The sequence below is a fragment of the Euleptes europaea genome, chromosome 3, assembly GCF_029931775.1.
Source record: "Euleptes europaea isolate rEulEur1 chromosome 3, rEulEur1.hap1, whole genome shotgun sequence".
NCBI classification, from domain to species: Eukaryota; Metazoa; Chordata; class Lepidosauria; order Squamata; family Sphaerodactylidae; genus Euleptes; species Euleptes europaea.
Window position 1 is genome coordinate 863,211 of NC_079314.1, and position 27,093 is coordinate 890,303.

The following is a 27,093-nucleotide window of genomic DNA, read 5'->3' on the forward strand; positions in this document are numbered from 1 at the left end:
CCCTTTTTTTAAATTAGAAGTACAAAGGCCATCCCGCTCAGAGAATTATAATCCCCAGAATTTCATGGGTGGAGGGAGAAAATGGGCCCACCCGCCAGTCTCTGTGCTGATCGCCTTCACCAGCCTTTTATTTTTGGTGTCCTGGAGAGATTAGTGGGTAAATGGGGCCCCCGCGTGGCTGATCGAAAGAATGCAGCACCGAGAACTACGAGCAACTTCAGGAGTAAAGTTTGTGGGAAATTACACTCCGGCCGTGAGCTGGAAGACCCTGGTTCAGATCTCACCGCAGCTGTGGTCGCCCTTGTGGACTTCAGACAAGCAATCGGTCTTTCCACCTTTGCTTGAGGATAATAGTATTTACCTACTTACAGGGTTGTTATGACAATTTCTGCCCTAAGGGTATGTGAAGTGTCTGGAACACTCTAGATCTAATCGCTTTTCCCTCCCCCCGCCATTATTTTTGATTGCTTTTTTATCTCATCCTGGCAGTACATGGTTCTCTCCACCTCCAAAGAATTGCCATTATTTGGGGGGGGGCTATCTTTAGCGGGCATATACACCTGTTGAATTTCTGCCTTGTTATGCAGATGTTAAAAGCCTAGGAACCTTGGTGCATGCGTGTGTGCAAGTTTTTCTACCGGTGTCCAGAGACTAACCCTCCCCTCCCTGGAAATCAGCCACCTGGAATTTAAATACATAAAGACTGTTGAATAGTGCGAAAGCAGGACTACAGCTGAACATCAAGAAGACAAAAGTAATGACTACAGAATTACACAACTTTAAGGTTGACAATGAGGAAATTGAAATTGTTGAAGACTTTCTATTCCTTGGCTGCATCATCAACCAAAAGGAAGACTGCAGCCAAGAAATCAGAAGGAGATTTGAGATTGGGAAGGGCAGCCATGAAGGAGCTCAAAAAGATTCTAAAGTTTAAGGATGTGTCGCTGGCCACCAAGATTAAGTTAATTCATGCCATCGTATTCCCTATTACTATGTATGGGTGTGAAAGCTGGACAATGAAGAAAGCTAATAGGAAGAAAGTAGATTCCTTTGAAATGTGGTGTTGGAGGAGTGTTACGGATACCACGAACTGCCAAAAAAACAAATCAGTGGGTTATAGATCAAATCAAGCCTGAACTGACCCTAGAAGCTAAAATGACTAAACTGAGGCTATTGTATTTTGGTCACATTATGAGAAGACAAGAGTCACTGGAAAAGACCGTCATGCTAGGAAAAGTTGAGGGCAGCAGGAAAAGAGGAAGACCCAACAAGAGATGGATTGACTCAATAAAGGAAGCCACAGCCTTCAATTTGCAAGATCTGACCAAGGCTGTCAGACAGGACATTTTGGACATTGATTCATAGGGTCGCTTGACGAGTTGACGGCACTTAACACACACATTTGTTGAACGTGCCAGAAAAATACAGCTTCCCAACTTCTAATTTTCAGCCTGCAAAATTATTGGGTCTGATATTAGCTATAATTTTGCCACTCAGCGGCAATCTGGTGCGTGCACAAGAAGAAAATTACATCAGACATGCTGTTTAAACAGGTATAAGATATAATGTTGCATTTCTTAATTGGAAAGAACGAAAGAAAGAAAGAACGAAAGAAAGAAAAGACAGACAGACGACATATGAATGCATTCGGAAGTAGATCTGCATCAACCGAAGCTTCTTCCTACTCTGAAGCTCCGACCTAAAATGAGCTGCCTGGGAAGGATAGGGGGGTTGCTGGGACAGCCAAACGAAAGAAGTGGGAGGGTACCCAGAACAGCCGGAAAAGCGTAATTGGGAGACGATGAATGGAACCACGGATAGAGTGGCCGGGACCATTCGCGTCGCGTCACGGGGAGAGATGAGAGAGACCACAGGCTCTTCCCCTCAACTCGCCCTGTCAGATGGTTCCGTCCAAGCCGCAGCAGTAACCGCTTCGAGCGCGGCCGAGACGGTCCGGTCGTTGCAGGTGGGAGACCGCAAGAGCCCCTCCCGCCTCTCGGGCACGTCGCCCGCTGATTTCCGACAGCCCAACCCCGGTGAGCATCCTCCCCCTCTCGTGGAATGGTACTGGCTTTATCCCGAGCAGGCACCAGGCGAGAACCAACCATTGTGTATGTGAATGGGGGTGGGGACGGCGGAATGCCTCGTGTTCCTCCCCTGGGGAATGCTAATGCCCATTCTTCGACGGTAAATCTTTAAGGAGAACTGAGGAACTCGGCCTTCTCACTCGGAACCTCGGGGGAGACTGTATGTGCCATCCATCCCCCCTCCACCCCTATTGTTTGCGTTGGTACTGGCCTTACGCATTGGAAGGGTACTTTCGGATCCCGGGAAGGGACCATACCAATAGGCGCAGAAGGGAGGACCGGGCAGAACCATTCTGCCCACAGGCTGGGAGGGAGCCGTCGAGGTCTTGTTCTCCTGCGCTGCTTGAGGCTACCTGGTTTTATTGACGGCATTTACGCCCCATACAAGTGTACCCTTTTAAAAAGAAAGGTAAACACACAAAATGGTAGCAGCCGGTCCTTCTGAATAGAGCACCATTGTGCGCCTAGGCACAATGGAAGGCAGCCGGCTGCTTCCTGCCCCCCCCCCCCATCCGTCTCCTTGGAGGGACTCTTCGGTGGGACAGACGCAGGCGCAATGGAGAGGGCCTAAACGGGCCCCTGCCCTTCTGCTGATGGTCTCAGCAGCGGCAACTGGAAGGGGCGGGGGAGCACCGGCTCTCAGCTGGATCTTAGCCCGCGTGCGATCCTCCAAATAGCGGCTCCGCTACTCGTATCCCACTCTCTAACCTTGCCCAGGTTTGCAGCAAAGCACTCGCGAAGGCGACGCAACTAGCTGCACGATCTAGCATCTCCCCTTTCTCTGACGAATGGGACTGCCGATTCTTTGTGAGGCTGAGGAGGGCTAGATTAAACCACTTGCCTTCGGGAGGAGGAGGAGGAGGAGGGGAAAAGAGAGTGGAGGCAGTTTTGATTGCTGGGTTACCTGCAGCAGCGAGTTCTTTGGATTGATCGGCTGTGTGCAAAATACACACTCACCTTGCCTGCCCTCGTTTTGATACGGTGCAACCCACTTTTCGGAGCCCCGTGGCGCAGAGTGGCAAGCTGCAATACTGCAGTCCAAGCTCTGCTCACGACCTGAGTTCGATCCCAACAGAAGTCGGTTTCAGGGAGCCGGCTCAAGGTTGACTCAGCCTTCCATCCTTCCGAGGTTGGTCGAATGAGTACCCAGCTTGCTGGGGGTAAAGAGATGACTGGGGAAGGCATCGGGATGTGACGTCACCCCATGGGGCAGGAATGACCCAGTGCTTGCTCAGGGGACCTTTACCTTTTTAACCCACTTTTCACCCTGGGTGTGGGGGGGGAAACAGAACAGGTATATAATGTGTTTGTGGTTTGTGTGCTGTCCTCCCCCACCCCTGCAGGAGCCACAAAAGGGACCATGAGTGACGGAGACAAGAATCCAGCTGCCACGCCCACCCCGGTCATTGACATTCACGGAGATGGGCGGTGGATGTCTCTGGTGAGAATTTGGGCTGGGAGGGGCAAATGGCCACTGGGAGGTGCACTGTTGCAGAAAACCAAGCTGGGGCAGAGAGTGTCAGTCAGTCAGTCGTGGTGGGGCTACAGCTGCGATTTCTGACTCCTGTCCCCCTTCCATCTCTGTGACTTTTCAGAGGAGCTCCTGTTTCAGGGTGTCTTCCAGCTCTATTGGATTGCTTAGGTTAATTTCATGCAATTGCAGGTGGGTTCAAAATCCCCCCCACACACACACTTAACAAAGAAGAGGGAGCAGTAGGAAAGCCCTGACTGCAGAGGCAGATGTTTTCATGACCCACATCTCCCTACCAATGTTAGATCAGCTTATGGTGTTCTAGAAAGGCAGCCCTTCGTTAGGCTGTTGCAACAAAGGCCGCACACTTAAGTTTGGCGTGTTTTGCTAGCCAGAGACCTTCTGAACTTTGGAAGTTCAGTAGAGGGCAGGATGTTGAGAACATTTTGGGGTGGTCGCATTCATTGATCTGCAAACAGCTCCAGTTCTGCAGAGTTCACGGATGTTTTAAAACCATTGCTCCAGCACCACTGGCTCTAATCTTGTGTCTGACATCTTAGGTCATTTCTCCCCTTACCTCCTCCGTGGGAAATGTTGTTTCTTGACGCCCCTCCACTTCTCTCCTGTAAAACAGCACCAGCGCTTCATCACCGACAGCAAAGACAAGGAGCCTGAGGTTGTGTTCATCGGCGACTCTCTGCTGCAGCTATTGCATCAGTTTGAGGTCAGGCAGATTGGGCAGTTGCCCACAAACGCCAGCCACAAGAAGGGTGAGTGAGTGGAACAAACAAGTGGACTCTTCACAGCTCACGCCCTTTCTTTTCTTCTCAGATTTGGAGGGAGCTGTTTTCTCCTCTCCATGCACTCAATTTTGGCATGGCAGGAGATGCTACCCAGAACGTGCTCTGGCGCCTCCAGGACGGGGAATTGCAACATATCCGGCCGAAGGTATGAGGACGAACGGCAACACACGGCATATACTTTGCATCCCACTTGGCAACCACAAGATGAAATTTCCAGTAGATGTTTCTCCCCAAATCTTGTTACCTGTTATCCTTTAATTGGGGATTGCCTCTGAGACTTGGGACATGCAGTGTGTGCCCTAGCAGTGAGCTATGGGCCCTCCCTGTGCATTGTTTCTGTCATGCAGGAGATTTCTAAGGAGTGTATAACTGAAAGAGGTAGTGTTGTCCCAGGAAGACTTGGAGGTGGAGCATGGGGCAGAAATGATCAATCTCACAGATGGGTAAAAACCCATCCAGCAATGCTCTGGAATTCCCCCTGCTGTTCTGAGGTCACAACTGGGTTTTCACCTGGATGAGACATTGACACATAGTGTGATGTCATTTCCGCCTCCCGCATTTCTCCCACTGGCCAGGATGCAAGGGGTCATTCTGTTGGAAGGTTGCCCACCCAATGTGGACAAATAATATGCCTAGGAGGGCTTAATGTCTTTCCACCAGGAAGATAAACCAATATAACCAATGTTGATGTTTATGGAGTACATTTGCTTCTGTTCTTCATCCAAGGAAGCCCAAATAAATTGTGCAGATTTGCTTGTGGTGACTTTTACTAATTTATTCTGCCTCTAGGAATGAGGTTTAAAAAATACTTTGTTCTTATTTTCCTTTTGCCCGACTGGGAGGGAATGATTAGGAAATACGTGAACAACTGCAGCAGTGTGGCCGAGGAACAGTATGAATATTGTCCCCCTGCCTCCTACAAAGTAGCCTGAACTCTTTGGCAGTGCAAACAAACTAAATATCCACGTGCCTGCCTATCTTGAATAATTTTGGTTTCAGTCAAGGAGCTATAAGGAGAAACTGAAATCCCGTTTCAACATTTCCTCTGCCTCATCTAAGGCGTTAACAGGCTCATTCACACACACCTGCACATCCCTAAGGACCAGAACCTTGCCTTTCAAAGAAAAGGAAACAAAGGATGAGATTTGCCAAGTTGCTGGATTCTTTTCCCAATTTTATGCTTCTGAAATCTGAAGGCACCTTGTCAGAGGGTGTCAGATTCTTGCAGCTGCTGGAATTATCGTTCCTTGATCATAGATCTCTCCTGCCTTGGTGTCTTTCTGACCTCTGTGATTTCTGCAAAGGCTCTCAAGCTTTCAGCCACGCCTCTGAGGACTAATAACTTGCTTCTCAAAGGGGGGAAATTACTAGTGTAAAATTCTAGATTTTGGCTATCCTGGGCCAAATCAAAACTCACAGAGGGCAGACCACAGGTCCAGCATTAGGACGCAGGGGATCTTGTCTAGGGAACGGCTGTGGCAAGCAGAGTGGCAAAATGTTCTTATTTTGCTTTCTTTTCCCCGTAAGATTGTGGTCATCTGGGTGGGCACCAATAACCACGGCCACACAGCCGAGCAGGTGGTGGCTGGCATAGAAGCCATCGTGCGCCTCATCAATCAGCAGCAGCCACAAGCCCGCGTGGTCGTGTTGGTGAGTGCCAGCAGTGGGGGGGGGGAGCAGTGAGCGCAGATCTCTGGGGTTGCCCCTGACCTGCTCAAGTCCCGCCTGTGTCTCCTCTGTCTCCGTCTAGGGCTTGCTGCCACGTGGCAAGAACCCCAACCCGCTCCGGGAGAAGAACCGGCGGGTGAATGAACTGCTAGAGGCCAAGGTGCCGCTGCTGCCCAATGCCTCCTTCCTCGACGCCGACCCGGGCTTCGTGCACTCGGATGGGACCATCAGCCACCATGACATGTACGATTACCTCCACCTGAGCCGCCACGGGTATGCACGGTTCTGCCCTGCGCTGCACCGGCTGCTGCTGAGCCTGCTGGGAGAATGCAACGCCAAGGCCTCTTGACTGCTCTGGTTCCCACTTGCCAGGGATAAAGGGGCCCCCTCCTTTTTCTGGGCTGGAGGCAGCTGCGTGAAACCAGAGCATCTCCCCCCTTTGGGCTCATTGGGATGTTTATCTCCTTCACCCACCCGACCAAATTGGATACTTTAGCCTGGGTGTTAAGTCCTTTAAACAGTTTAAGCTGCTGAGTGATGGCTGCTGTTAATACTAAGCACGTTGGCCAACAAATGCCAAGAAGTTGAGTGGAGAGTGAGGGACTGCAAACTTGCTTTTGTTTACTTAATAAAATGGTGCATATTTCCAATTGTGGTGTTTGATTATTTCTCTCCCCACCTGTGGGGGTGTTCAGCAGGGTGAGTGAAAAGGATAGGCCTTGTACAGATTAATTGTACCAAGCTCTGGCAGCATCCAAAGACAAAAGGATCAAGAATTCCCACTTGCCCCCTCTTAGTTCAACCAGGGTTTGGTGCTCAACAGGCCGTTTGGCTGATCTAAAGGAGCTTCCTTGATGTAGAGCGCTGTTGGGCCAGGATACACACCCTTTATCATCACAGAAAGCCCCCTCCACAACAGAGGCGTGAGGTGCTTTTCTCTGGACAAACTTTTAACTGGACGTGATTCCTAGAATGTGAGGAAATCTGTATGGCTGTGCGAGTCACAAGGATAGAGTTCTGCCACTCTTAACATTTACCAAAATAAAGATTGAAGCAAAACTCTTGCTAACAGGTTTCTGATAATTAGACAAATCGATGGCGAGGGGGGGTGACACTTCTGAACTGTTTTCCTTGCTGGGTCTCTGCGTGCCTATTCCTTCTCTGTTGCTCAAAGTTGGGGACACCAGGCCCTCTCTGAGGCCTGAATACAATCCTGAAAAAGAAAGAGAAACAAAATCCTGGGGGTGGGGGAGCGGAATGGTAAAGTTGCAATTTGCAAGCCAAGGAGAAAGAAGCAAGTCCAAAAGAGGGTTGTTTCGTTTAAACACAGTTCTAAGGATGGACAGCCTGGGGCTGTGTGTCTGAACTTTGAAACCTGTAAAAATAAATTGTGCAAATATGCATGATTTATTCTGCTCCTACTGCAAAGTCACAGGGAGGGGGGCTCCAAACTGCATAGAACACTTGAAACTCAGACACTGCTGCCAAAGTGGGATTCTGCTTTCAAGACTCCTGCATGCATTACCTGTCCCTCCCTTCATAGGCACAGGGCCTATAGCATCGCCTTTAAAAAAACCAACAACAAAACTGGAAAATCTTAGGCGGCCGACTTCTGCATAGCCCAGTGTCCCCACCCTGCGCTTGTTGCAGAATTACCCGGGACTCACAACTGATACACAGTGAAAGATGACTGGCGAAGCAGCCGCTTTCTCTCTGGCCGGAATATATCCACTGTCCGTGACTTAAAATTCTGCAGCCAAAGCGATTGTTAAAGAGCTTTAATAGCATGTGAGGTGGGGCCACCCCGATACAGAAGGGGTTACACATGGTCAACATGTGGCTTTGGCCACCAGCGCGCTCATGCTTGGGGGGAGCCCCCACCTGCCAGCACAGCCCTCCAGCCAGATCGTCTCCTGCACTCAAAGACCGTCTCTGTACCCGGCTGGATTCGGGCTGCACTGCAAGTCAGTCAGTCTCTTCTCCCCCCAATAACACTTCACTCCCCATTTTGACCACCTGGGAAAAGTCATCTTCCGATACACCTGCCTCCTCCTCAACCTGGCCTTTCGAACGACCGATGAGAAGGCATGGCCCTCCCTTGCTGCAGACCTTTTCCTCCCCCTCCCTGGTTACTGACACAGAAGCAACAAGTATGCGTGGGGGGGTATAGTCTGAAAATATTTAACATCGTTAAAAGGAGTAAGGGGAACTAGAATCGGTCCCTTTACAGGTATCTGGTGCCCACGGCCCTACTGCATCCCCGGAGATCTCCTGGCATCTCCGCCTACTTCCTGGAATGGCTGATATTTCTTCCGCACCATCGCTCCCATCCGCGGGAGGGACCTGAAGGAGTCCACAGCCCCCTCCCAGAGCAAAATAGCTGGGGAGGAGTGTGAGGAGGGAGGCTGGGAAGAGTTTGCGCAGGACAAGGGTAACCCACCTCCCCCTTCCAGTCCCTTTTGGGGAAGGCAAAGTTAGCAGGGGAAGAAAACGCGCAGGGAGGAGAGATAGGAGGGGGCAAAGCTCCAAGGTCGTCCCTCCCCCCGCAAGGCTGTTTTGTATCTTGCTCGGCTGCTGCCGCCTGGCCATTCATCTGCTGCTGGTGTTGCCGCCCCCGCCCCCGCCCCCGGGGGAAGACTGCTGGTTACAGTCCCAGCCAGCAGCTGTGGTGGGAGGGGGGGCCGTGGCGGTGGCTTGCACTCCTCCTGGTGCCGAGTCCTGCGCGAGAGCCAGTTCCAAAGGCTGCCCTTCGGCCGAGCCACCCTGGCTGGCAGAGCTGCCGGGCTCCGGTGTGCTTGGTGCCTGCTCCGTGGGGGTGGCCGCCTGCATAATCTTCTGCCGCACCTCTCGGATCTTGAGCTGCAAGCAAACCTTGGTGGGGAAGATGTCGGAGTAGCGGGCCTGGAAAGCTGCGGTGGCTTGGGCTGCGGGAGAAGAATACAACTCCCTGTGAGTGCCGCGACAGGGGGATGCAGGAGGGAGGCTACCGGTTGTACCACCAGCCCCCCTTCTTTGTGCATTGGGGGACATGGATAAAGGGCAGAAGGGAAAGACGCTCTTTCCTGGAGCAACAGTCTAGCCCCTTGGAAGACTTTGTGGGGATGGAAGGGAGGACAAAAATGAAAAAAGAAGGTAGCACTACCTCTCCACCTCAACTTTTTGGCTATGTTTCTGGCATGGATCAACACTCGGATGGGTGCCCTCAGGATGTACTCACAAGTACTAATCAAACTAGGTACTGGAAGCCCTTGCCCATGAGGAATGGCCATGGCTCAGTGGTAGATCATCTGCTTGGCATGCAGGTTCAGTCCCCAGCACCTCCAGTTAAAAGGGTCAGGTTGTCAGTGATGAAAAGAGACCTCTACCCTGAGACCCTGGAGAGCGGCTGCCAGTCTGGGTGGACAATACTGACTTTGGTGGACCAGTGTCTTCAATTCAGTATAAGGCTTAGAAGCATTTTTGAAAGAAGGGAGATGAGGAATGATGACAAATGAGTAGAGCCCGCCATGGATCCCGCCATGGATCCGGCGTCAGAAGCCATGCCAACCATGGCCACCCTTACTGAAATGTCCTTTGTACCTGAAGGGAAGAAGCCGTGATCCTGAAAGAGCTGCATGACCAAAGCTCTCCTCTGGTCCAAGGTACGCCGGAGTGATGAATAGGGCACCTTCTCATACTCCAGCTCTCCAAGGACATCGTCTGTGTCAGTGCCTGCAAGGAGACAAGGACTGCTTAGCTGGAGCCTACCGTAAAGCAAGAGAGCTAGCATGATGTCCACCCTCTAGGGCCACCATACTTCCACCCTACTTATTGGCCCTCTAGGACCACCATCCATCCCTCCTACCAAGATCCTCTGAGCCCAGCTGCCTCACTCCAGCTTGAAGCCAAGCAGGTCCTAACTGCCCACCATATTCATGATGAGCCCTTTGAATGTTTTGGGTGGTTGGGAAACCAAGAGAGGGGCTAGGATGCCGAAGGGTGAACCAAGAACTGTCTCAGCAGCCAGGAGGGGGCAGCTTTGGTTTCAATGCAACCCCCTGGCCCTCTTTTCTCACCTACCAGTTTTGTCGAAGGTAAAGATGTCTCCTTCGCACTTGGCGCTCTTGGGCGTGTTGGGCTCTGAACTGCAGCTGGAGCGACGGCGCATCTTCCGCTTGGGGGAGATGGGGTCCTCGGTGGAGGAGTCGAGGTCTGAAAAGGAACACGCACACACCCTCCCGTCAGTAGGCCAGAGAGAGGCGCACAGATCCTGCCTCAAAGGTCAGCCAGCTAACTCCACACTCGCTTTGGACTGACCCTGTGCCTTTGACATCTTTCGCTTTACACTCCCAACAGTCGTCTGACGTAGATTAGTGCTCCCCCATCTTATCTATTGCATTTGTAATCTGCTTCCTCCTGGGAGATTGGGGGGCATATCACAAGGCCATTCAATTTGACTGAGATAGAACTCGAACCTGTTTCTCCCAAATCTAAGGCCACCTCTTTATGCTCAGCCACAAGATACTCAGAAAGGTGTTTAATCCACATTGGTTTATTCCAAGTGCACCAAGCCCACCTGCTCAAGCACATCAATAGTATTCCCTTCGTAGCAAATTAATTTCTCTTTTTTCAGGTTACCTCCTTTTTGATTCATAAAAGGTTTCTCTGACTGGTCCTCTGGAGGACATTCTTATTCTAGCATAGGCAACTGTGCAAATGGCTATAGACTGGCTTGGTTCATTCTGAAAGAAATGTGCCGTGTTATCACAGATGGCAGGCACAGAACCTGACGGCCAAACAGTTAAAGAAGTGGAAATGGCCCATGATAAGGGACGTTGTTCAAGAGGACGCAGACCCTCCAGATGAGCCTGGTTTCAATTCCGTGTCTAATACAGCATCTGACACATGAAAGGGGCTTGAAATAAGAGCGCCAGGATTCCTGACCTTTGGACAAGGACTTTCCAAAGGGCACAGATGCTCTGCCGAGGGACTACCGCAACAACTCTAAGGATAGTTTCACACAGTCAGTGGAAGCACACAACACTGCCTTCCACACATTATCCCATTAATGTGGCAATGCAAAACTATACACAATGCATGAGTGGGGGGGGGGGTTGCACTTCCACAATTTCTGAACTTATGGATGTGAAGAAGCATTGACCACCAAGAGGACTAGAGATCCTGCCTTTTTAATTTACTGTATTTTGACGAAAGTTTTTTCTGTCAGTCTCAAAGTGGTTGATAAAACATTGCAAATAACATGTTCATTATTTAAACCTGTTAAAGCCACAGGTCTCAAGTCTAGTGCACCCCCCCCACCCCGACACACACACCTCAAGAACCAATGTCCTTCTATCCTGAGCTCTCAGCTTCTCCTGTCTTGCAACAGGAGACTGGCTACACGGTACATTCCACACTCCAGCCGCCTTCCTGCCGTCTGTCCCTCTCCACCCTTTGCCCAGTAGCTATGCCAGGCCTGGACCATCCACCTAATCTATCAATCATGTTTTTATCCCACCCTTCCCTTCACAGATCTTAGCCTGACACTCCCGCCTTGACTTCCTCGTGGGACAGTCCCAAGTACACTTTCATCTCCCAGTTCGCACTGGTCTTCCAGTGTCAGCTACCACCCCTCTGCTTGGGCCCAGTTGCGCAGCTCACCTGTGGAGTTCTTGCGCTTCTTGCGGTAACTGCCCAAGATGGCACGGGGCGACGTGGCAAGGGACTGCAGAGTGGGCGAGGGCAGCACCTCCTCAGGCTTGAATTCGGGCAGCTCGGCAAAACGCTCCTCGAAATCCACTTCTGACAGAACCCTGCTGGGGAGGGGATGGGGAGGGATGTGGGTCACAGTGTGCGGCCAATTGCTTCCCCAGGAGGGACCCATAAGGCTTCCCCCCACAACTGCCCTGAGGAGCGGTTAAAACACTTAGAGCTGTTTTGCTTGGAAAGAAGGCGGTTAAGGGGAGACATGATACAGGTCTATAAAATTATGCATGGTATGCAGATAGTAGACAGGGAGAAGCTTTTCTCCCTCATAATTAGGGCTGTTGTTTCGGTTCGGTCCGAACCGAATAACAGCCAAAATTCCCACAATTCGGCGGTTTTTCGGTTCGGACGAACCGAACTCATAAAGGGGGGGGTAACCGGGGAGCCGAATTCGCCGAGTTCGGGGTGTTCCCGAATAAATTCGGCGAATTTGGCCCCTTTAAACAGATCTGCGCCTTACAGCTGGAAGGCGCAGATCTGTTTCCCCCCCCTCCCTGGAGGCGCGCGGTGGGACCTTTAAATAGATCTGTGCTTTCCGGCTATATCATAGCTTATGCCAATAATGAAAAGAATATATATTCTGCTTAAGCACATTATATACAACTGTTTGAAGCAACATGCTAACTGTGCAATGCTATACCTATATATATATATATATATCCAATAGATGTGAATATTATATTGTAACTATGTTCTGGTATTAACAGGCAAATGTGAAATTACTGATTGTTAGATTTTTTTATTGGATATTGATTATTGATTAGCTATTATCATGAGTACCTAATGGATCCATACTCCCATAGGGGAGGATGTCACAGGCTGCAATGTATAACCAGGATTTTGGTATGGAAGCATGTCCCATTAGGCCTCATAAGGATAAAAATGTGTTAAAATGTGTTATAAAGATTATGTCATTTCATAAATACATTTGGCTGTATAAAGCTCAAGGCTTACTTGCTATGCTGTAGAAGCTCAAGATTCAAGGTTCTGATAGACTAGAATACCTGTGACAGTATTAAGCTCAAGGTTGGCAACCTGCTACAGAAATCAAGGTCTTGATATTGTAATCATTTAATACTACTGACTCAGCTGAAGGTCACAGCTGTAGGAGCACTGAGCTGCACTCAGCTGCAGGAGCACTTATCTGACTAAGCAAATGATAGACAAGGGTCATATCTACTAACCACTGTAGGCAGAGGTGTATTGTATCCATTGCAGCTTACAGCTGAAGGACTGATTGAGCTACTGGCTACTGACAAGTTATGGTTTATTTATAGAATGCTTTAGCTAAGAGATGCTGGAACTAAAGTTGACTGAACCAGCCGATCTACAAGATAAATGGCTCTGATAAGGATTCTAAAAAGTATAAATAGAGATCTCTCTCTGACTGCAGGTGAGAGAGGTTCCTGATGGTCTAAACATGCTGACCTATGGACTTCCTCCATCTATCAAAGATGTAAAACTTTGTCAGCCTAATTCTTGCGTGAATTAGGACCTGATTCTTGTGTGAATTAGGAGAAATCATTTATTCTTGTCTCTATTTCTGGAGAACTCTCACAGAGAGAGGTATTATGTCACACAGTCTGTCTCTCTGAAGACTGATTGTCTGGAATAACTGTCTGTACAATGCTTCATCCTGAATATGTGATGAAGGTCCTTATACTCTAAGGATTATAAGGGTATGGATCTTACCATGTTTGAATATGGTGACATTGAGAACTCATTTGTTCTAACAAGACTAATGTCTTCTCATAAGATCTATCTTATGTATAGACTTCCTAGTTCTGACAGACAAGATGTAAATGCCACTACCAGAGCATATTCCAGGGGTTTCTCTACACAAGGAGGAAGCACTTAATATACTCTGCAGTCAGTTCTAAGACTAAGGTCTCACACAGGACTGTCTGACATACACATGCATACATAAACATGCATTACCACCAACAATGGCTAACACATAGAATTACTCTAACTGGAATACATATAATTGAAATACATGGATGGAGATCCATGGAACCTTAAGCTCTTAAACTGAACTATACACAATACTCTCTAAAGACTGGCACTGCCAGAGAGATTGTAGAATAGAGTTTATACTCTACACATAATGTTAAGCTTTACACATAGCTTCAAATACTGATTAATTACAGTATAGCTCTTAGCTATACAGCAATGCTTACAGCAATGCATACTCAAAGATGGCTTTCACATAGCCTTTTCTAATCTGAACATGGGCTTCAGACCCATAAATCTCAAACATATAGAGATTCTATGGTTTCATGCCTTCAGTCACAAACAGACTGATGTAAGAGCTATAGTAACAGCTCTAACATGAAACTATGGAACCAGAGAGATATCTCATTGAAATAACAGAATAATATTTAGAGTATACCTGAAGGAAATCTAAATATTCTAAAATGAATTTATAGAATCCTTACAGAAACTCAGAAACTCTGCAATGACATAACTGGGTAAAGTATGTCTTATATTTACATAATTTGAATTAGAATACTTATTCAACGCACTAACCATTATTTTACAAGATTTCTGTAAACTGTATTTCCTGAATGAAATATATACTTGGGAAACTCTCATATAGAGTCATAGAGATTGTTGATATTGCTAATATTGCTTGCATACATAAAATGACATTATTGTTCCTATTGAACTAACTAATATAGTTTTTATTTCTGTAACCATTTACATGCATATACTTTATGTGAAATAAATAGTATTTTTATTTAAATATTCTTTTCATATTTTTACTGGAACAATTCAATAGAAAGTCTATCTCGCGAGAGATGGAAAGTGTTGATCCCTGCTTAGAGGGTAACGGGCTGAATAGATATAGATTCCTTTTTAGGAAGGGGTCAATTCTAGGAGCTGGGTTACCTTAACGGCACAGACCGCGACACTGCCCCTCAGGAAGAGGATTTCAGCGAGATCTGTGGACTGCCGCGGGAGGCAGGGAGGAAGAAAAATTCTGTCCCACTGACAGAAATGCCTTCCATTTGCGGAAAGTTTAGTCTGGGTCCAACTTTAGTCTTGCAACCATTTTGCCTTCAGGGGACCACTTTCCCACACTGCCTTAGCCCCCAGGGTGCACACTCATTCACTTAGGGCATAGAACAGGCATGCTGGGGCCTCGCCATCCACTCCATGGTGCACTCCGCGTTCCACTCCATCTGCCCACTGCAGGGGAACGCTGGGAGTCACGGGCATTCCTAAGAGACCACTCGCTCGTCTTTTCCATCCCCCCGCCCTGGGGAAAGAGGGGGTCTCAGTGGCAAAAAAATATGCTTTCTGTGCAGAAGGTCCCAGGCTCAATTCGTGGCGCCAGGAGTTCAGGGACCCTTGGCAGCAGCTGTTACTAAAGAGCTTCCCCTGCCAGAGACCCCGGAAAGCCACTTCCGGTCGAAATACCAAGCTAGACAGATCGACAGCTTGACACAGCATACAGGCAGATTGAATCTGCCCCAACAGCTACCCTAGGAAGCCGAGCTCAGGATCTCCATCACCGAACAGGTCCCCCCATCACTCACTTGTCAACGGAGTCAAACGTTTTCTTCAGTGGAGGAGGTCGGACTTTCACTTTCTTGCCCGCAGGACCCTCCTTTTGTTCGGGCCCTTCAGACGCAGAGGCTGCTGCCGTGAGCACCGAGGCTCCTCCTCTGGAGCTTTCCCCGGAGCTCAACAGGCCAGGACTGTGGGAAGACGGACCTGCAGGTGGTGCCGAAGCCTCGGAGCGACCCTCTGGACCTGCTGCCCGCCAGTCAGGGGAAGTCGGGAATTTCAGGGCCTGCAGAAGAGCGTAGCGAATGGTGAATGGCTGGGAAACGTTATGGCCAGGACAAGAGGCAAACAGGAAGACTGAGATTAGAAGAAAACTACTTGGGGAGAACTTGTATGTTGATTCACAGGGTGAGATGGGAATGGCAGGGGCTTGGAAGCTGTAGGAAGGCAACCGGATCTAAGTTTCAGAGGGCAGGGGCCATGTTGGTCTGCGGTAGAACCAGATTTGAGTCCAGGAGCACCTTAAGAGACCAACCGTCTGACGAAGGGGGCTCTCAAAAGCTTATCGCCCGAAAATCTTGTTGGTCTCTAAGGTGCTATTGGACTTGTATATAGCGGAATCTAAATAAGGCTTGTTGAAAGTCCACGACTCTCAGCCATGCCTCACCCCACCCTAAGAAAGAAACAGCTCAAGCTTGAGTTTGGGAAGAGTCTGCAAAAGAGATGAAGTTCTGTAACTGGGGAGAACAGGCAGCAAGAAGACCTTTCTGGACATGATGCATAGACGAGATTGCGAAGATGGTGCTCTTGGTTAGATTCACTGTACGTTGTGGCTGCAGGGGATAAAACAACCAAGAGAACTGTGGTTCAGTGGTAGAGCCTCTGCTTGGCATGCAGAAGATCCCAGGTTCAATCCCCCGCATCTCCAGTTAAAGGGACTAGGCAGGTAGGTGATGTGAAAGACCTCTGCCTGAGACCCTGGAGAGGCGCTGCCTGTCTGAGTAGACAATACTGACTTTGATGGACCAAGGGTCTGATTCAGTATAAAGCAGCTTCAGGTGGAAATGGGGTCAGGCAAGGGCCTCGCGGCCTCCTTACCGTCTCAGCCCCTTTGCTGCTCAGTGGCGGGGCAGGCAACGGGTCACGGACCGCCCTCTCCTCACTGGGTCCCACCGATGTTTCCCGCTGGCTCCAGGCTTCAGTGGTCGGCATCTCTGTTACCGGCGGCTGCTGGGGAGACGGGGGAGACACCGGCTCCCAGGAATCCCGCTTCAGTTCCTGGGGCTTGGCTAGCCCTGCTGGACTCTGTTCAACGCCCCGAGATGCAGGGGAAGGTGGTGGCTCTTGGGGCCCCATATCCCGCGAAGCCCGCTCCCCGGTGCCTTCAGCCTCCTGGTGATAGTGTGTCCCTCCAGGCTCCTGCTGCTGGCCCACAGGAGGGCGAACTGAACCTGGCGAGGGGGCCGATTCGTAAGAGCCAACGGGGATGCTTGCGATGGCGGCCTTCACCTTCTGGAGAGGCTTGAGGGGCGGGCGTTGAGGGCGTGCAGCTGATGAAGGGATGACCTGGGTGGCTGGATGAAGCAAAGGTGGGGGAATGGTCACTGAGAGCCACAGTCACCCAACAAGAGCATCTGTCCGCCACTGTCCGTTCCCTCCCCCTGCCCACATAGTTAGGGCTAGATGCACTCTGGGATTACAGGCAGGCTCACAAACCATACAAAACTCAGCAGGGAATGTTGAATTGTCCACAGTGATCTTTTAATAAAGTGAACAAAACCTTATTGGTTGTGCTTAAGAGCACTTGGGCTGTGAATGAATCTCTGGAGCCAGAAAGGGTACAGCAAGACTCCTAGTGAGGGGGGGGCACTATGACTTCAGTGTCCACCCTCCTCATAAACAGCAGAAATTAAATTATGCAAAATAAGCAAGTGCAGGCAAAAGAGCCGACTTTGCAGGACATCCCAGTTGCAGAATGTAGACACTCTAGCGCAGAACTCCGCACCAGAGAGCACGCTGCCCTGCCCCACACACTTTAGCCTCTGTTTCATTTCTGTGGGGCTTCAAGAGCCCCTCCTACTGCCACTATTTCCCCCACCCACATACCTGAGGAGGCAAGGCTCTGCTTGGGGCCCCCACAGCTCTGGGTGCTGCCCCCTTTGGGCAGGATGGCTGTGGGAGAAGAGACCGTGCTTGTGGCTGCCACCGTGTAGACCACGCCTTGTGTGGGCGGCTGGGCTGGGCTGGTCCCTCCTGTGGGGTTGGGGTAGATGGCAGTGATGACCTGCCCCTGTCCAGGGCAGGAAGCTGGCAGCTGGGGGCTTTGGAGAGGGGACACCCCCACTTGTCCCGGAGCCAGCAGAGGACTCTGACCTGAGAGGAAGCAGAACAGGAAAACGGAAAAGAAATCAGACGAAGGGACTGGAATGAAACAGCCACACACAAAGCTGCTTCTGCTACAAACACCTCCTCCAGTGCTCTTCCTCGACCCCTGCCACTTCCCAACCCCCCAAGAGATCCATCCGGCCCCAGCCCCAGCCTCCCCTCCCCACCACCTCCCCAGCCTTACCCGAGAGGAGCGGCTGTACTATGGCCTGCCCGTTCGGCCCGATTGCAGTGAAACCCAGCGCCATGGGGGCAGGGCCCACTGGGGACTGGACGTAGGTTGTGGCAGGTGCGGCTGGGGGGGTGCTGGGCTGTGTGTGGGAGGCCGAGGTGCCCAGGGATAGGGGGTGCCCGGCTGTTGACTGCACATAGGTGATCCTGGGGGCAGAGAGAGGGAGTGGGGGGTTAAAGGGGTTTGGCTGCTGAAAGGGCATGAGAAACTCCCCCCCCCCGCGTGCCCCCAGGATCGGGCACTGCAGCTGGTGTGGCCAATCCGTACCTGGTGGAGGAGGGCAACAGGACTTTCTGGGCTTGGCTCGGAGAGCCCATGACAGCTGTGGCTACCGTACCCTGCAGTGCTGCAGGGCTGAGCGGGGGCACCAGTGCGGCGTTGCTTTGTGAAGAGGGCTGGGGCTGAACCACCGGCACCGGCGTGAGCTGGATGATCTGGGGGCAGCAGAAGACAGCATCAGCACCAAGCAAGGACAGACTGGAAAGACACCAAACTGGCTAGCACCCTGCAAGCTGATTTCTGCCTCCACACAAGTTCATGCTCACCAGACCCATCCAAGATATGTGCTTGGCTGAGGCTCGAATTCAAGAACCCCGCAAAATATAAAAGCCACTCCCATTTATAAAAAAATAAGGGCATTTCTGACTCAAAATGAGTGATGGCAGCTCCCGGGTGGGGCCACAGCCACACTGCACAGCTGAAAACATCAGGCTGGAGCCGGAATAAATTTTCTATCAGCAGAATGGAACTTTCCTGCCTCCACACCACCACCTTTGCAGCTCACTACTCTGCATGGCATGCTACCCGAGGGTGGGGGAAACAGGGGACCCTGAGGAACATCATAAGAGGGGGTCATGCAGCAGGAAGGGGGAATTGTCTCTCTTTTTTTGCTGTCAGGTCACAGCTGACTTATGGGGACTCCGTGGGGTTTTCAAGGCAGGAGACATTCAGAGGTGGTTTGCAATTGCCTGCCTCTGCATAACGACTCTGGACTTCCTTGGTGGTCTCCCATCCAAGTATTAACCAGGGCCGACCCTGCTTAGCTTCCGAGATCTGATGAGACTGGGCTAGTCTGGGCTATCTAGGTCGGAGGGGATAGGGGACCCCTAAGGAACAACATAAGGGGGTCTTGCAGCAGGAAGGGGGAATTTGTGGGAAATGTACCCACTGCAGAATACCCAAAAACCCTGCTTTAATTTGCATTTTGTTTTCCTTTTAAGATATGAAGTTTTTATACCTCAAGACCATGAGGGTGGTTGTTCTCTTTTAAATGAAAGTCACAGCCGTTAAAAGAACATGAAGCTAGAAAAGGGCTTCAAGGCCCAGAGACAGCTTCTGCTGTTCAGTCGCAGACCCCAGTTGCCGTTTCCCTGGCTCACTAATATTGCAGACGCCCCCACTCTTTCCCCAGTAGTCAGCAATTAAGGCAGAGTATCTGCTGATGATTTTCAGTGCCATGGACATGGAAATCGAGCACCTAACAAATCAAACCCGCACAGTTAAGATTATATATGAACAGTTTGAATTGGCATAGTTTATTCTCAACACAGTGAACCCTCAGACTTTGGACTGTGAAGTCTGCTGTACAGCCCAGGGAAGCGTCAGGAAAAGGGGACGCAGCTTCTGCTGAAAGGCAGAAAAGTCAAGAGAGCAACCTAAGATGTGTAGGTGGAAGAAACCTCCCTCACAAAAGAAATAAAAAAACACAAAAAATGGACATCCAAATCATCAGCCTGTTTATCTATCACCCGTGTTTCTGATACTTCCTGTGCCATTCAAGGCAGAGTGATACTTTTCTAGGTCCGCTGAAGTCAGTGAGCTTAGAAAGATGTAACTCTGCTTAGGATGACACACAGCCTCTTCTCTTCCATCCAAACACTGTTAACACCACCATGCATCCGAAATAAGACATGGGAAGCCCCAGGTGTTCTGAGGGGTCCCCAGGGCCAGCTCCTCGTCCCCATATGCAGACCTGCTGGTTCCCCTTTCATGGCCATCAGAGGCCTTCAGGTACTAGGATGGCAACAATGAGGGGGAAAGGGCCTTTTCTGTGGTGGCTCCTCATCTCCAGAGCATTCTCCCCAGAATACCTATGCCTGCTTTTTACAAATTCAGGCACCAACTATTTCTGTGAGCTTTTGGCCTCCCACGACCTTTCAATGCCTCACTGTGGTTCCTTTGAATTATCAACTGCAGAAGGACTGCCAATTGTTATATCCTTGCTTATAAAATAACACTCTATTTAAAAGTTTAGTGGATACGGTTGCCGTCGTACACAATCTACAGAAAGGGGTCATGACATTTGGGATTAGCAGCACACACTTCTAGACCTAACCTGGATGGCACACATGTGCCCCTCCCCTCTTTCCCCACCGAGCAGTTCTTCTCCCCTCTGCCGGCTCCCACTAACCTTACTCGCTGGCTGGCTCCCATTCTGTACCGGCACAGGGAAAGGTGGGGTCACTAGGGGCAGCTGGGCAGCTGTGGTGGTCCGCACTGTCACCTGGGGGGCTGCCATGGGCACCAGGACCTTGCCTTGCACCTGGAGGCTCGCAGGGGGGACCACTTGCCCGGACATGAGGTGGGCTGAACTCCCAGGAGACGGGGCTTGTACTGGAGACACAGACTGAACTGCAGCGGGAAGGGAGAAAGAAAAAGAGAGAAATGACAGACCCATTGCAACAGGGTCAGCTGGTGAGTGCCAAGATCAGCAACTCTTCATTCCAGTAACAGCCAACACACAGGAACGCATGTCCCCGACTGATGTCATCGGTCTATCAACAGATTCCCAACATGAATGGTTTTATTTGCATTTAGCCATAGGCCATTACAAACATGTCAAGGATACCAGAGATACATAATAAAAGGAAATACGAGGTTATTGAAATGCTGGATAATAAATATACATAATAAAACTATGCTAAATTGATGCATACAGAGAAATAATAACTAGAAATTGCGGTGGTGTCCCAATCAGCCCATGGGACCTAGCAACCATTAAAATCAACTCAAAAGATAGCTCTTAGCAAGCATATTGGACCTTATTTTCTTTGCCACCAGAGCATACATGAAGTCCTATAAGAAACAAACCGATCAGTGTCTTTTAACAAAAATACTAATTTCTCAGCACTAGGACAAGTGTTTAGGCCAGAAACCATCGATCTATCAAGATCTGTGGTATCTGCTCTGACTGGCAGCAGCTCCTCAGGGTCTCAGGCAGAGGTTGTTGTTTTTTTGCATCACCTACTACCAGGACCTTTACCTGGAGATTCCGGGGATTGAACTGCATGCCATTGGTGATCTTCTGCATGCCAAGCAGATGCTCTACCACTGAGCCACAGCTCTCACCATATTCTCAGTTGACAATCTTCTTCAGAATTGTCACTTGGGGTTCAGAGGCCAGTCCAGCCGCAGCAAGCAGCAGCAAAGCATCTAAGCACTTGCCCTCCTGGTCAGAGAGGCTCAGAATGGTCAAAGCGTTTATACGTTACAGTATATGCAAAAGAAGAAGAGTTGGTTTTTATAACCCACTTTTCTCTACATTAAGGAGTCTAAAACACCCTTTGCTTTCCAACCCATTGAACAGGGGATGCCAGGAATTGAACCTGAGACCTTCTGCATGCAAAGCAGAGGCTCTTCCACTGAGTCACAGCCTCCTCTCACTATAAAAAGCAGTACGGGCTGCTGATCAAAAGATGCACGGGATCAGCCAACAAGGCACAGAAAAGGTCCGTCTTAATCGCGCCCCAAAAAGCCCGCGCCTACCTTTGGGTGCTGAAGACACAACAGTGACGCTGCCATTGCTGCTTCCCGGCACTGGCTGGATGATGGGGATCGCCTGGGGTGCGGTGATGACTTTTCCATTGGCTGGGGGCAGAGTGAAGTGAATGCTGGTGGCTCCGGGGGGGCCCGCCCCGGCCGTCACCTTCCCTCCAGCCACCTGCAGCTGCTGAGGCAGCGTGGGCAGGATGTACTGCACCTGGGTGATTCCACCCGCTTTGCCTGCTGTCCCGGAGAGGATGCCTTGAGGCTGCAGGATGCTGAGGGGCACCGGGCCGTTCTGCCCTGGACCAGGAGGATTCTGGGTGATGAACTGTACCGAGGGCTGCTGGGTAATGGCAGCACCGGGTGGCAAGACTGTTATTGGGACACCGGCCCCACCAGCCCCGCCTGGGTGCCCGTAACCTTGAGTCCCCACCAGAAGGTTGGTCACAACGCTGCCCTGGCTCGGAGGGCCTTTACCCACGGCAGCCAAGCCTTGCCCAATGAGCGGTCCAGCAACCAAATGAGGAGACGCAGCTTGAATCCCAGGCATCGTAGAGGGCTGCGAATGCTTCTTGTCGGCATAAAGCAGTCCGATGCGCCCCATGGAAACCCCTTCAGGTTTACCACTACCATCAGAGAGGGGAGGGCTGAGCAATGGTAGCCCCTCCCCTGCCCCGCGTGGGAAGGGCTTGCTGGCAATGGGCACCGGAGTGCTGCTGACCGGCTTGACCACGTTGGTGACCACGGTAGAAGCTGTGCGGACCAGGCTGGGTGCCCCGCTGTAGCCGATCACCCCCATGCTGGGAGCACTCATGGACGGGGCTGTCACCAGCACTGTGCCAGAGGTCAAGCGGGCAGAATCAGGCAGCACCACGGCCTGAACCACACTGCCGGGAGGGGAGATGACCGAGTGCATGGGGGCAGATGGGAGCGGCGTTCCGGAGTCTGCAGCCACCTGGGAACTGCTAGCACTGTCTGCCCGCTTCCGCCTGTAGGGGGCCACCGCTGGGTCGAAGCGGGGCTCCAGGCGCTTTGCTGGAGTATTGTGAGGACGGAGCCCACCTCGGGCGTCTTGGCTCTTGAAGGTGCTGGACGTCATCTGGAAGGATCCGTAGGACTTGGAAGTGGGTGGTTGCTCAGGGCCGTGAGGCGGCAGGGGCTCCAGGTCCAGAGGGGGTGGAGGACGGCAGGGGGCAAAGGCACCAGAGGAGGGGGGCAGGGCTGCTGAGCGGATCACGGGGGAGAACAGTTTCCGCCCAAAGTCCTGCAAGGAAATGATGTAATTACAAATTACGCAATTATTGATTTACTTGCTTATTTCATTTATACCCCATCTTTCTCCCCAATGGGTACCCAAGATAGTTCACATCATTTGCCTATCCTCCATTTTACCCTCACAACAAACCTGTGAGGTAGGTTAGGCTGAGTGTGTGTGACTGGCCCAAGATTACCCAGTGAGCTTCCATGGCGGAGTGAGGATTTGAACCTGGCTTTCCCAGATCCTAGTACAACACTCTAACCACCACACTAAGCTGGCTCTCAGTAATTACTGGACTATTGTAGTGCACTCTCCTTGGGGCTTACCCCTTGAAGAATGTTCAGAGGCTGCAGCAAGAGTGGAACGTTGTGGCTAGACTGCTGGTTGGGCCCAGGTGTCAGGAGCACGTGACCCCGAAACTACAGTCATTACTCTGGCTACCGATCTGCTCCCAAGCCCAATTCAAAATGTTGGTTTTGACCTTTAAAGCCCTTAAGACCAGGTTACTGAAGGACCATTTTCTCCCATATGTTCCTGCCCGGGAATTAAGACCACTGGGAGAGGCCCTTCTAATTGTCCCATCAAAAAGCTTGTTCGGTGGGCACACAAGAGACGGCCTTTTTGGTGGCAGCCCCATGATTATGGAACAACCTCCTGGGGGAGGTGCGCCGGGCCCCCTCACTTTTGACCTTTAGGAGGAGGCTGAAGGCGGTTTTATTTAGAACTGCGTTAGGTTAAATCTACTAGCAGTACTGAGTAAAGATTTTAAATTTTGGTTTTAGGTTTTTAATGTATTTTACTTGTGGTGTTTTATCTACGTTTGTACACTGCCTTGAGCTCCATAAGGAAGAAAGGCAGCTAGCAAATGTTTTAAAATAAATAAATGCAAAGAGACCATCTCCCCCAACGCAGTTATCACCACACTGTTTTATCTGGTAACTATCACTCCCGTTGTATTTATTTGTTTAGGTTACTTAATCTTCCACTTTTCCACCTGCCAACCTCGAAGGTGTATACGATAAAATCAGCAACGTTCTTGTTTATAGCAATTGGACTCCATGACAGAGAATGGGTGAGGTGTGGTAGCGAAGAGATGGAGTTTTGAATCAAAAGTCAGCTCCTGCTTCAAATCCCGCCTGGAGTTCACTTGGGAACTTTAGCCAAACCACTCTCTCCCTGCCTCACCCTACAGCTGAAGATAATACGAATATATTCTCAATCAGCACCTTTCGCCATGGCACTTACACAGTTCTCCTTTCCCTATTTTTTGTTATCCTCACAATACTTTGGTAAGGGGGGAAGAGGGAGGGGCAGGCCCAACGTCACCCAGCGAGCTTCAAGACAAAGTGGGGAACTCACTGTCCCTCCATTCGAAGAAGCACATCTGGTAGGGCCTTTTCAGTGACAGCCCCATGATTATGGAGCAACCTGCCCAGGGATTATGCCCAGCCCTCTCCTTTTCAGTCTTCAGGAGGCAGTTGAAGACAATTTTATTTAGGACTGCATTTGACTAATGTAGTTTTCATGTATTGGCAGTCCTGGTCGAGACTTTAAATTATGGTATTTTATGGATTTTTGTAATTGTTGTTTTAAGCTGCCTTGAGTTCCACAAAGTAGAAAGGCAGTTAATAAGTGTTCTAAATAAATAATGAATAAATAATTACTGAATGAACTCTGAAGACACTGAAGAGCCACAGTACATGTTATTGCTCCACACTGTACGGCTGTGGTCTCCCCCAAGCTGCCGCCGCTTTATCCTAACTTCTTTATCCTAACCTTGTTGTCTGTTTCGTCTCCCAACGACCCCTCGCTGTCGCTGTCCGTCACGCGCTCCTTGCATTTCAGGTCAACATCAGCTGGGTTGAACCCGTCTTCGGCTGCAGGGAGCAGAGCAACACCAGTCAGCGCAACTCCCTGGCACCCCCCTCCCCCACCTGAAACGCTGCAGAAGAGAGAGGCTATTATCCAAGAGATTGAATTACTGCAAACCTGCAAAGACACTTAATGCAAGCGTAAGCGTAATACAGCAGGATCTGGGAGGGGGCAGAGGGTGCCTGCCTCCAGAATGATAGCCTTGCTCACTGGAAAGTCTCTAGATGGTGGGGGGGGGTGTGCACATCCTGAGTACAGGAAGGAGCTGAGCCAATGGGGAGGGGGACACACGGCAGTGCCGGATAATTAACCAGGACATGAGAAACCATGGTGATGGAGAGAAAGTGGACAGCAGGGATGTCCTTTTCCCTACCATGTGGACCTACATCAGAAGAATCCGGTTTCTAGTGCCTTTAAAGAATCCAAGTAAAGATCCGGTATGATTTCAATACAGATACCTACACCCACCCCAATCAGCCTGTCTATAAAGCATTAAAAGCAGGCATTTCCCTCAGCTGCATCATGTGTGGGCTAAAGCAAAGCGCCTGCTCCATGTTACTGATGTCATGTAGAACGGCATCCTTTAACCTTTTCAGAACTGGAAACCACATTTTAACCCCTGGGTGGCAACACAGGACCCGCGGGGTGGCAGAGTCACATGACTGCATTCTCTGTGCTCGTGCCTTCTCTGTTGTGGCCCCCATCTTATAGAATGGCCTCCCTGACTAGGTTAGGAAAGCTTCCACTCTCCTGGCTTTCTACAAACTATGCAAAACAGGCTTATTCAAGAGGGCTTTTTGCACAGGTAAATAGGATTTACTGTAATGAAAAGGTCAGAAATTGCATTGGTAAAGGGATAGGGACAGTGGCCTACATTGTTGTATTGCTACCTATCGCTTGTAAGTATGCTCCAGACTAGGACGTTTCCACACCACTTAATGTATCATGTTTAATGTTCATGCTTTGTTTCAGCTCTGTTTGAGATTTCTGTAGTCAAAACCCTATTGTCCTGCTCACATCCTGTTGACTGTACTTGACTCACGCTATGTAATCCGCCTTGAATCTCAGTGAGAAAGGCAGACTATAAATAGCCTAAATAAATGACAGGAAAAGGCAGCAAAGCATACAGGCATCACTGGAAGACTAATTGGGGAAGGAGGGGGAGAAAACAGGCCAGGCTAAGGTGAAAGAGCTTTTGTAAAGAGCTAGTCTCAGAACCTGCCTGTGCTAAAAAGAATCCTCTCGATTACCTCTCGCCTGGCTGTCTTGCGGGCCCCTATCAGTATGCGCCAGGACAGGCAAGAGGCGTAGTGTCCTTGACTTTCTACACAGGCATATAGCATCAGGTCTTTAAAAAAGGCAGCCCAAAAAAGGCAGCTCTATAGGCACTCCGTGACCCACCTGGGAATTCTAACCGACGGGCCGAAGACCACTCATATGGAAAAAAATCAGTACATATTTGATTCAGATTAGTAAAAGCAGGATACAGAGCGTGGGATCTCATGCAACCTTCCTGAAAAACTTAAAAGTTCTAAAAATACAAGGCATCCAGGAGGTGATTCCTCCAGGCAGGGCAAGAGGTTTTTCTGCTCTTCTTAGCTTTCTGCCTCTCCTCTCCTCAGGAGCCCTAGATGCCCACACCCTTTGACTCTGTCTTACAGCCTGGCAATATCTCGTGAGGAGCATTCTTCTCCCCACCCCCACTCCTTTAATGTTGCACTATTTAGAATGGACATCGGCAGACTCAATTTCCTGTTGAAAAAGACGTTACTTTTTCCCGCTGCTGCTGAACTGAGTGTGTCTAGAAAAGGAAATTCCATTCATTTATTAGGCATAATAAAATGTGCACCGTTTATGAAGGATTTGTTTAGCTTTCAGGGAACACACACAATTTGGAATTGCAAGCAATGATGGAGGATTTGGGGGGGGGAGGAATTCTTATAAACTGAAGTCTCCAATGGCTGGCAGGGCTGCACCAAACTAAAAAAAACCCTAATACAATTCCGCAACTAGCATAAATTGTACAAATACATTTGCATGTGCGTGCTTATTTTTATTCTGCTTCTGGCAGTCAAGCATTGAAAAAGGAAAAGGAGCTAGGAAAGGAATGATAAACCTGTTTTCTTGAAATCCAGCCATTTTTTCCCACTCTCTAGGCTTCCACTGAGTCCTTTGGGCATGGTTCACATTTCCTAGTTTGAAATCCTAGAAACACTTTTATTCTCAGGATGCTAAAACCAATGCCCATGCTTTCTTGGTCAGTACATAAGGCTGAGGGAATGGGTTGTATGGCA

The 27,093-nt window shown here is 50.0% G+C and overlaps 2 protein-coding genes across 2 annotated transcripts in view; one reads left to right on the forward strand and one right to left on the reverse strand.

Moving 5' to 3' along the window:
- The first annotated feature begins 3,433 nt into the window (after nt 1-3,433).
- PAFAH1B3 (platelet activating factor acetylhydrolase 1b catalytic subunit 3) lies at nt 3,434-6,385 on the forward strand. The gene is made up of 5 exons (XM_056846888.1): nt 3,434-3,528; nt 4,193-4,282; nt 4,390-4,506; nt 5,889-6,011; nt 6,112-6,385. Exons 1-5 carry the CDS (start codon nt 3,448-3,450, stop codon nt 6,376-6,378), a joined length of 678 nt encoding a protein of 225 aa, XP_056702866.1. The 5' UTR covers nt 3,434-3,447; the 3' UTR covers nt 6,379-6,385.
- Nucleotides 6,386-8,618: 2,233 nt separating this feature from the next.
- CIC (capicua transcriptional repressor) overlaps nt 8,619-27,093 on the reverse strand; it is a 49,087-nt gene continuing 30,612 nt past the window's right edge. The window contains exons 10-21 of the mRNA XM_056846697.1: nt 24,704-24,804; nt 21,670-22,933; nt 20,315-20,535; nt 18,172-18,338; nt 17,857-18,050; nt 17,394-17,660; nt 16,386-16,861; nt 15,317-15,573; nt 11,670-11,824; nt 10,089-10,220; nt 9,609-9,740; nt 8,619-8,953 (exon numbers count right to left, since the gene is read on the reverse strand). Coding sequence (XP_056702675.1) covers nt 8,619-8,953; nt 9,609-9,740; nt 10,089-10,220; nt 11,670-11,824; nt 15,317-15,573; nt 16,386-16,861; nt 17,394-17,660; nt 17,857-18,050; nt 18,172-18,338; nt 20,315-20,535; nt 21,670-22,933; nt 24,704-24,804 — 3,701 coding nt within the window. The remainder of the gene's footprint in view (nt 8,954-9,608; nt 9,741-10,088; nt 10,221-11,669; nt 11,825-15,316; nt 15,574-16,385; nt 16,862-17,393; nt 17,661-17,856; nt 18,051-18,171; nt 18,339-20,314; nt 20,536-21,669; nt 22,934-24,703; nt 24,805-27,093) is intronic.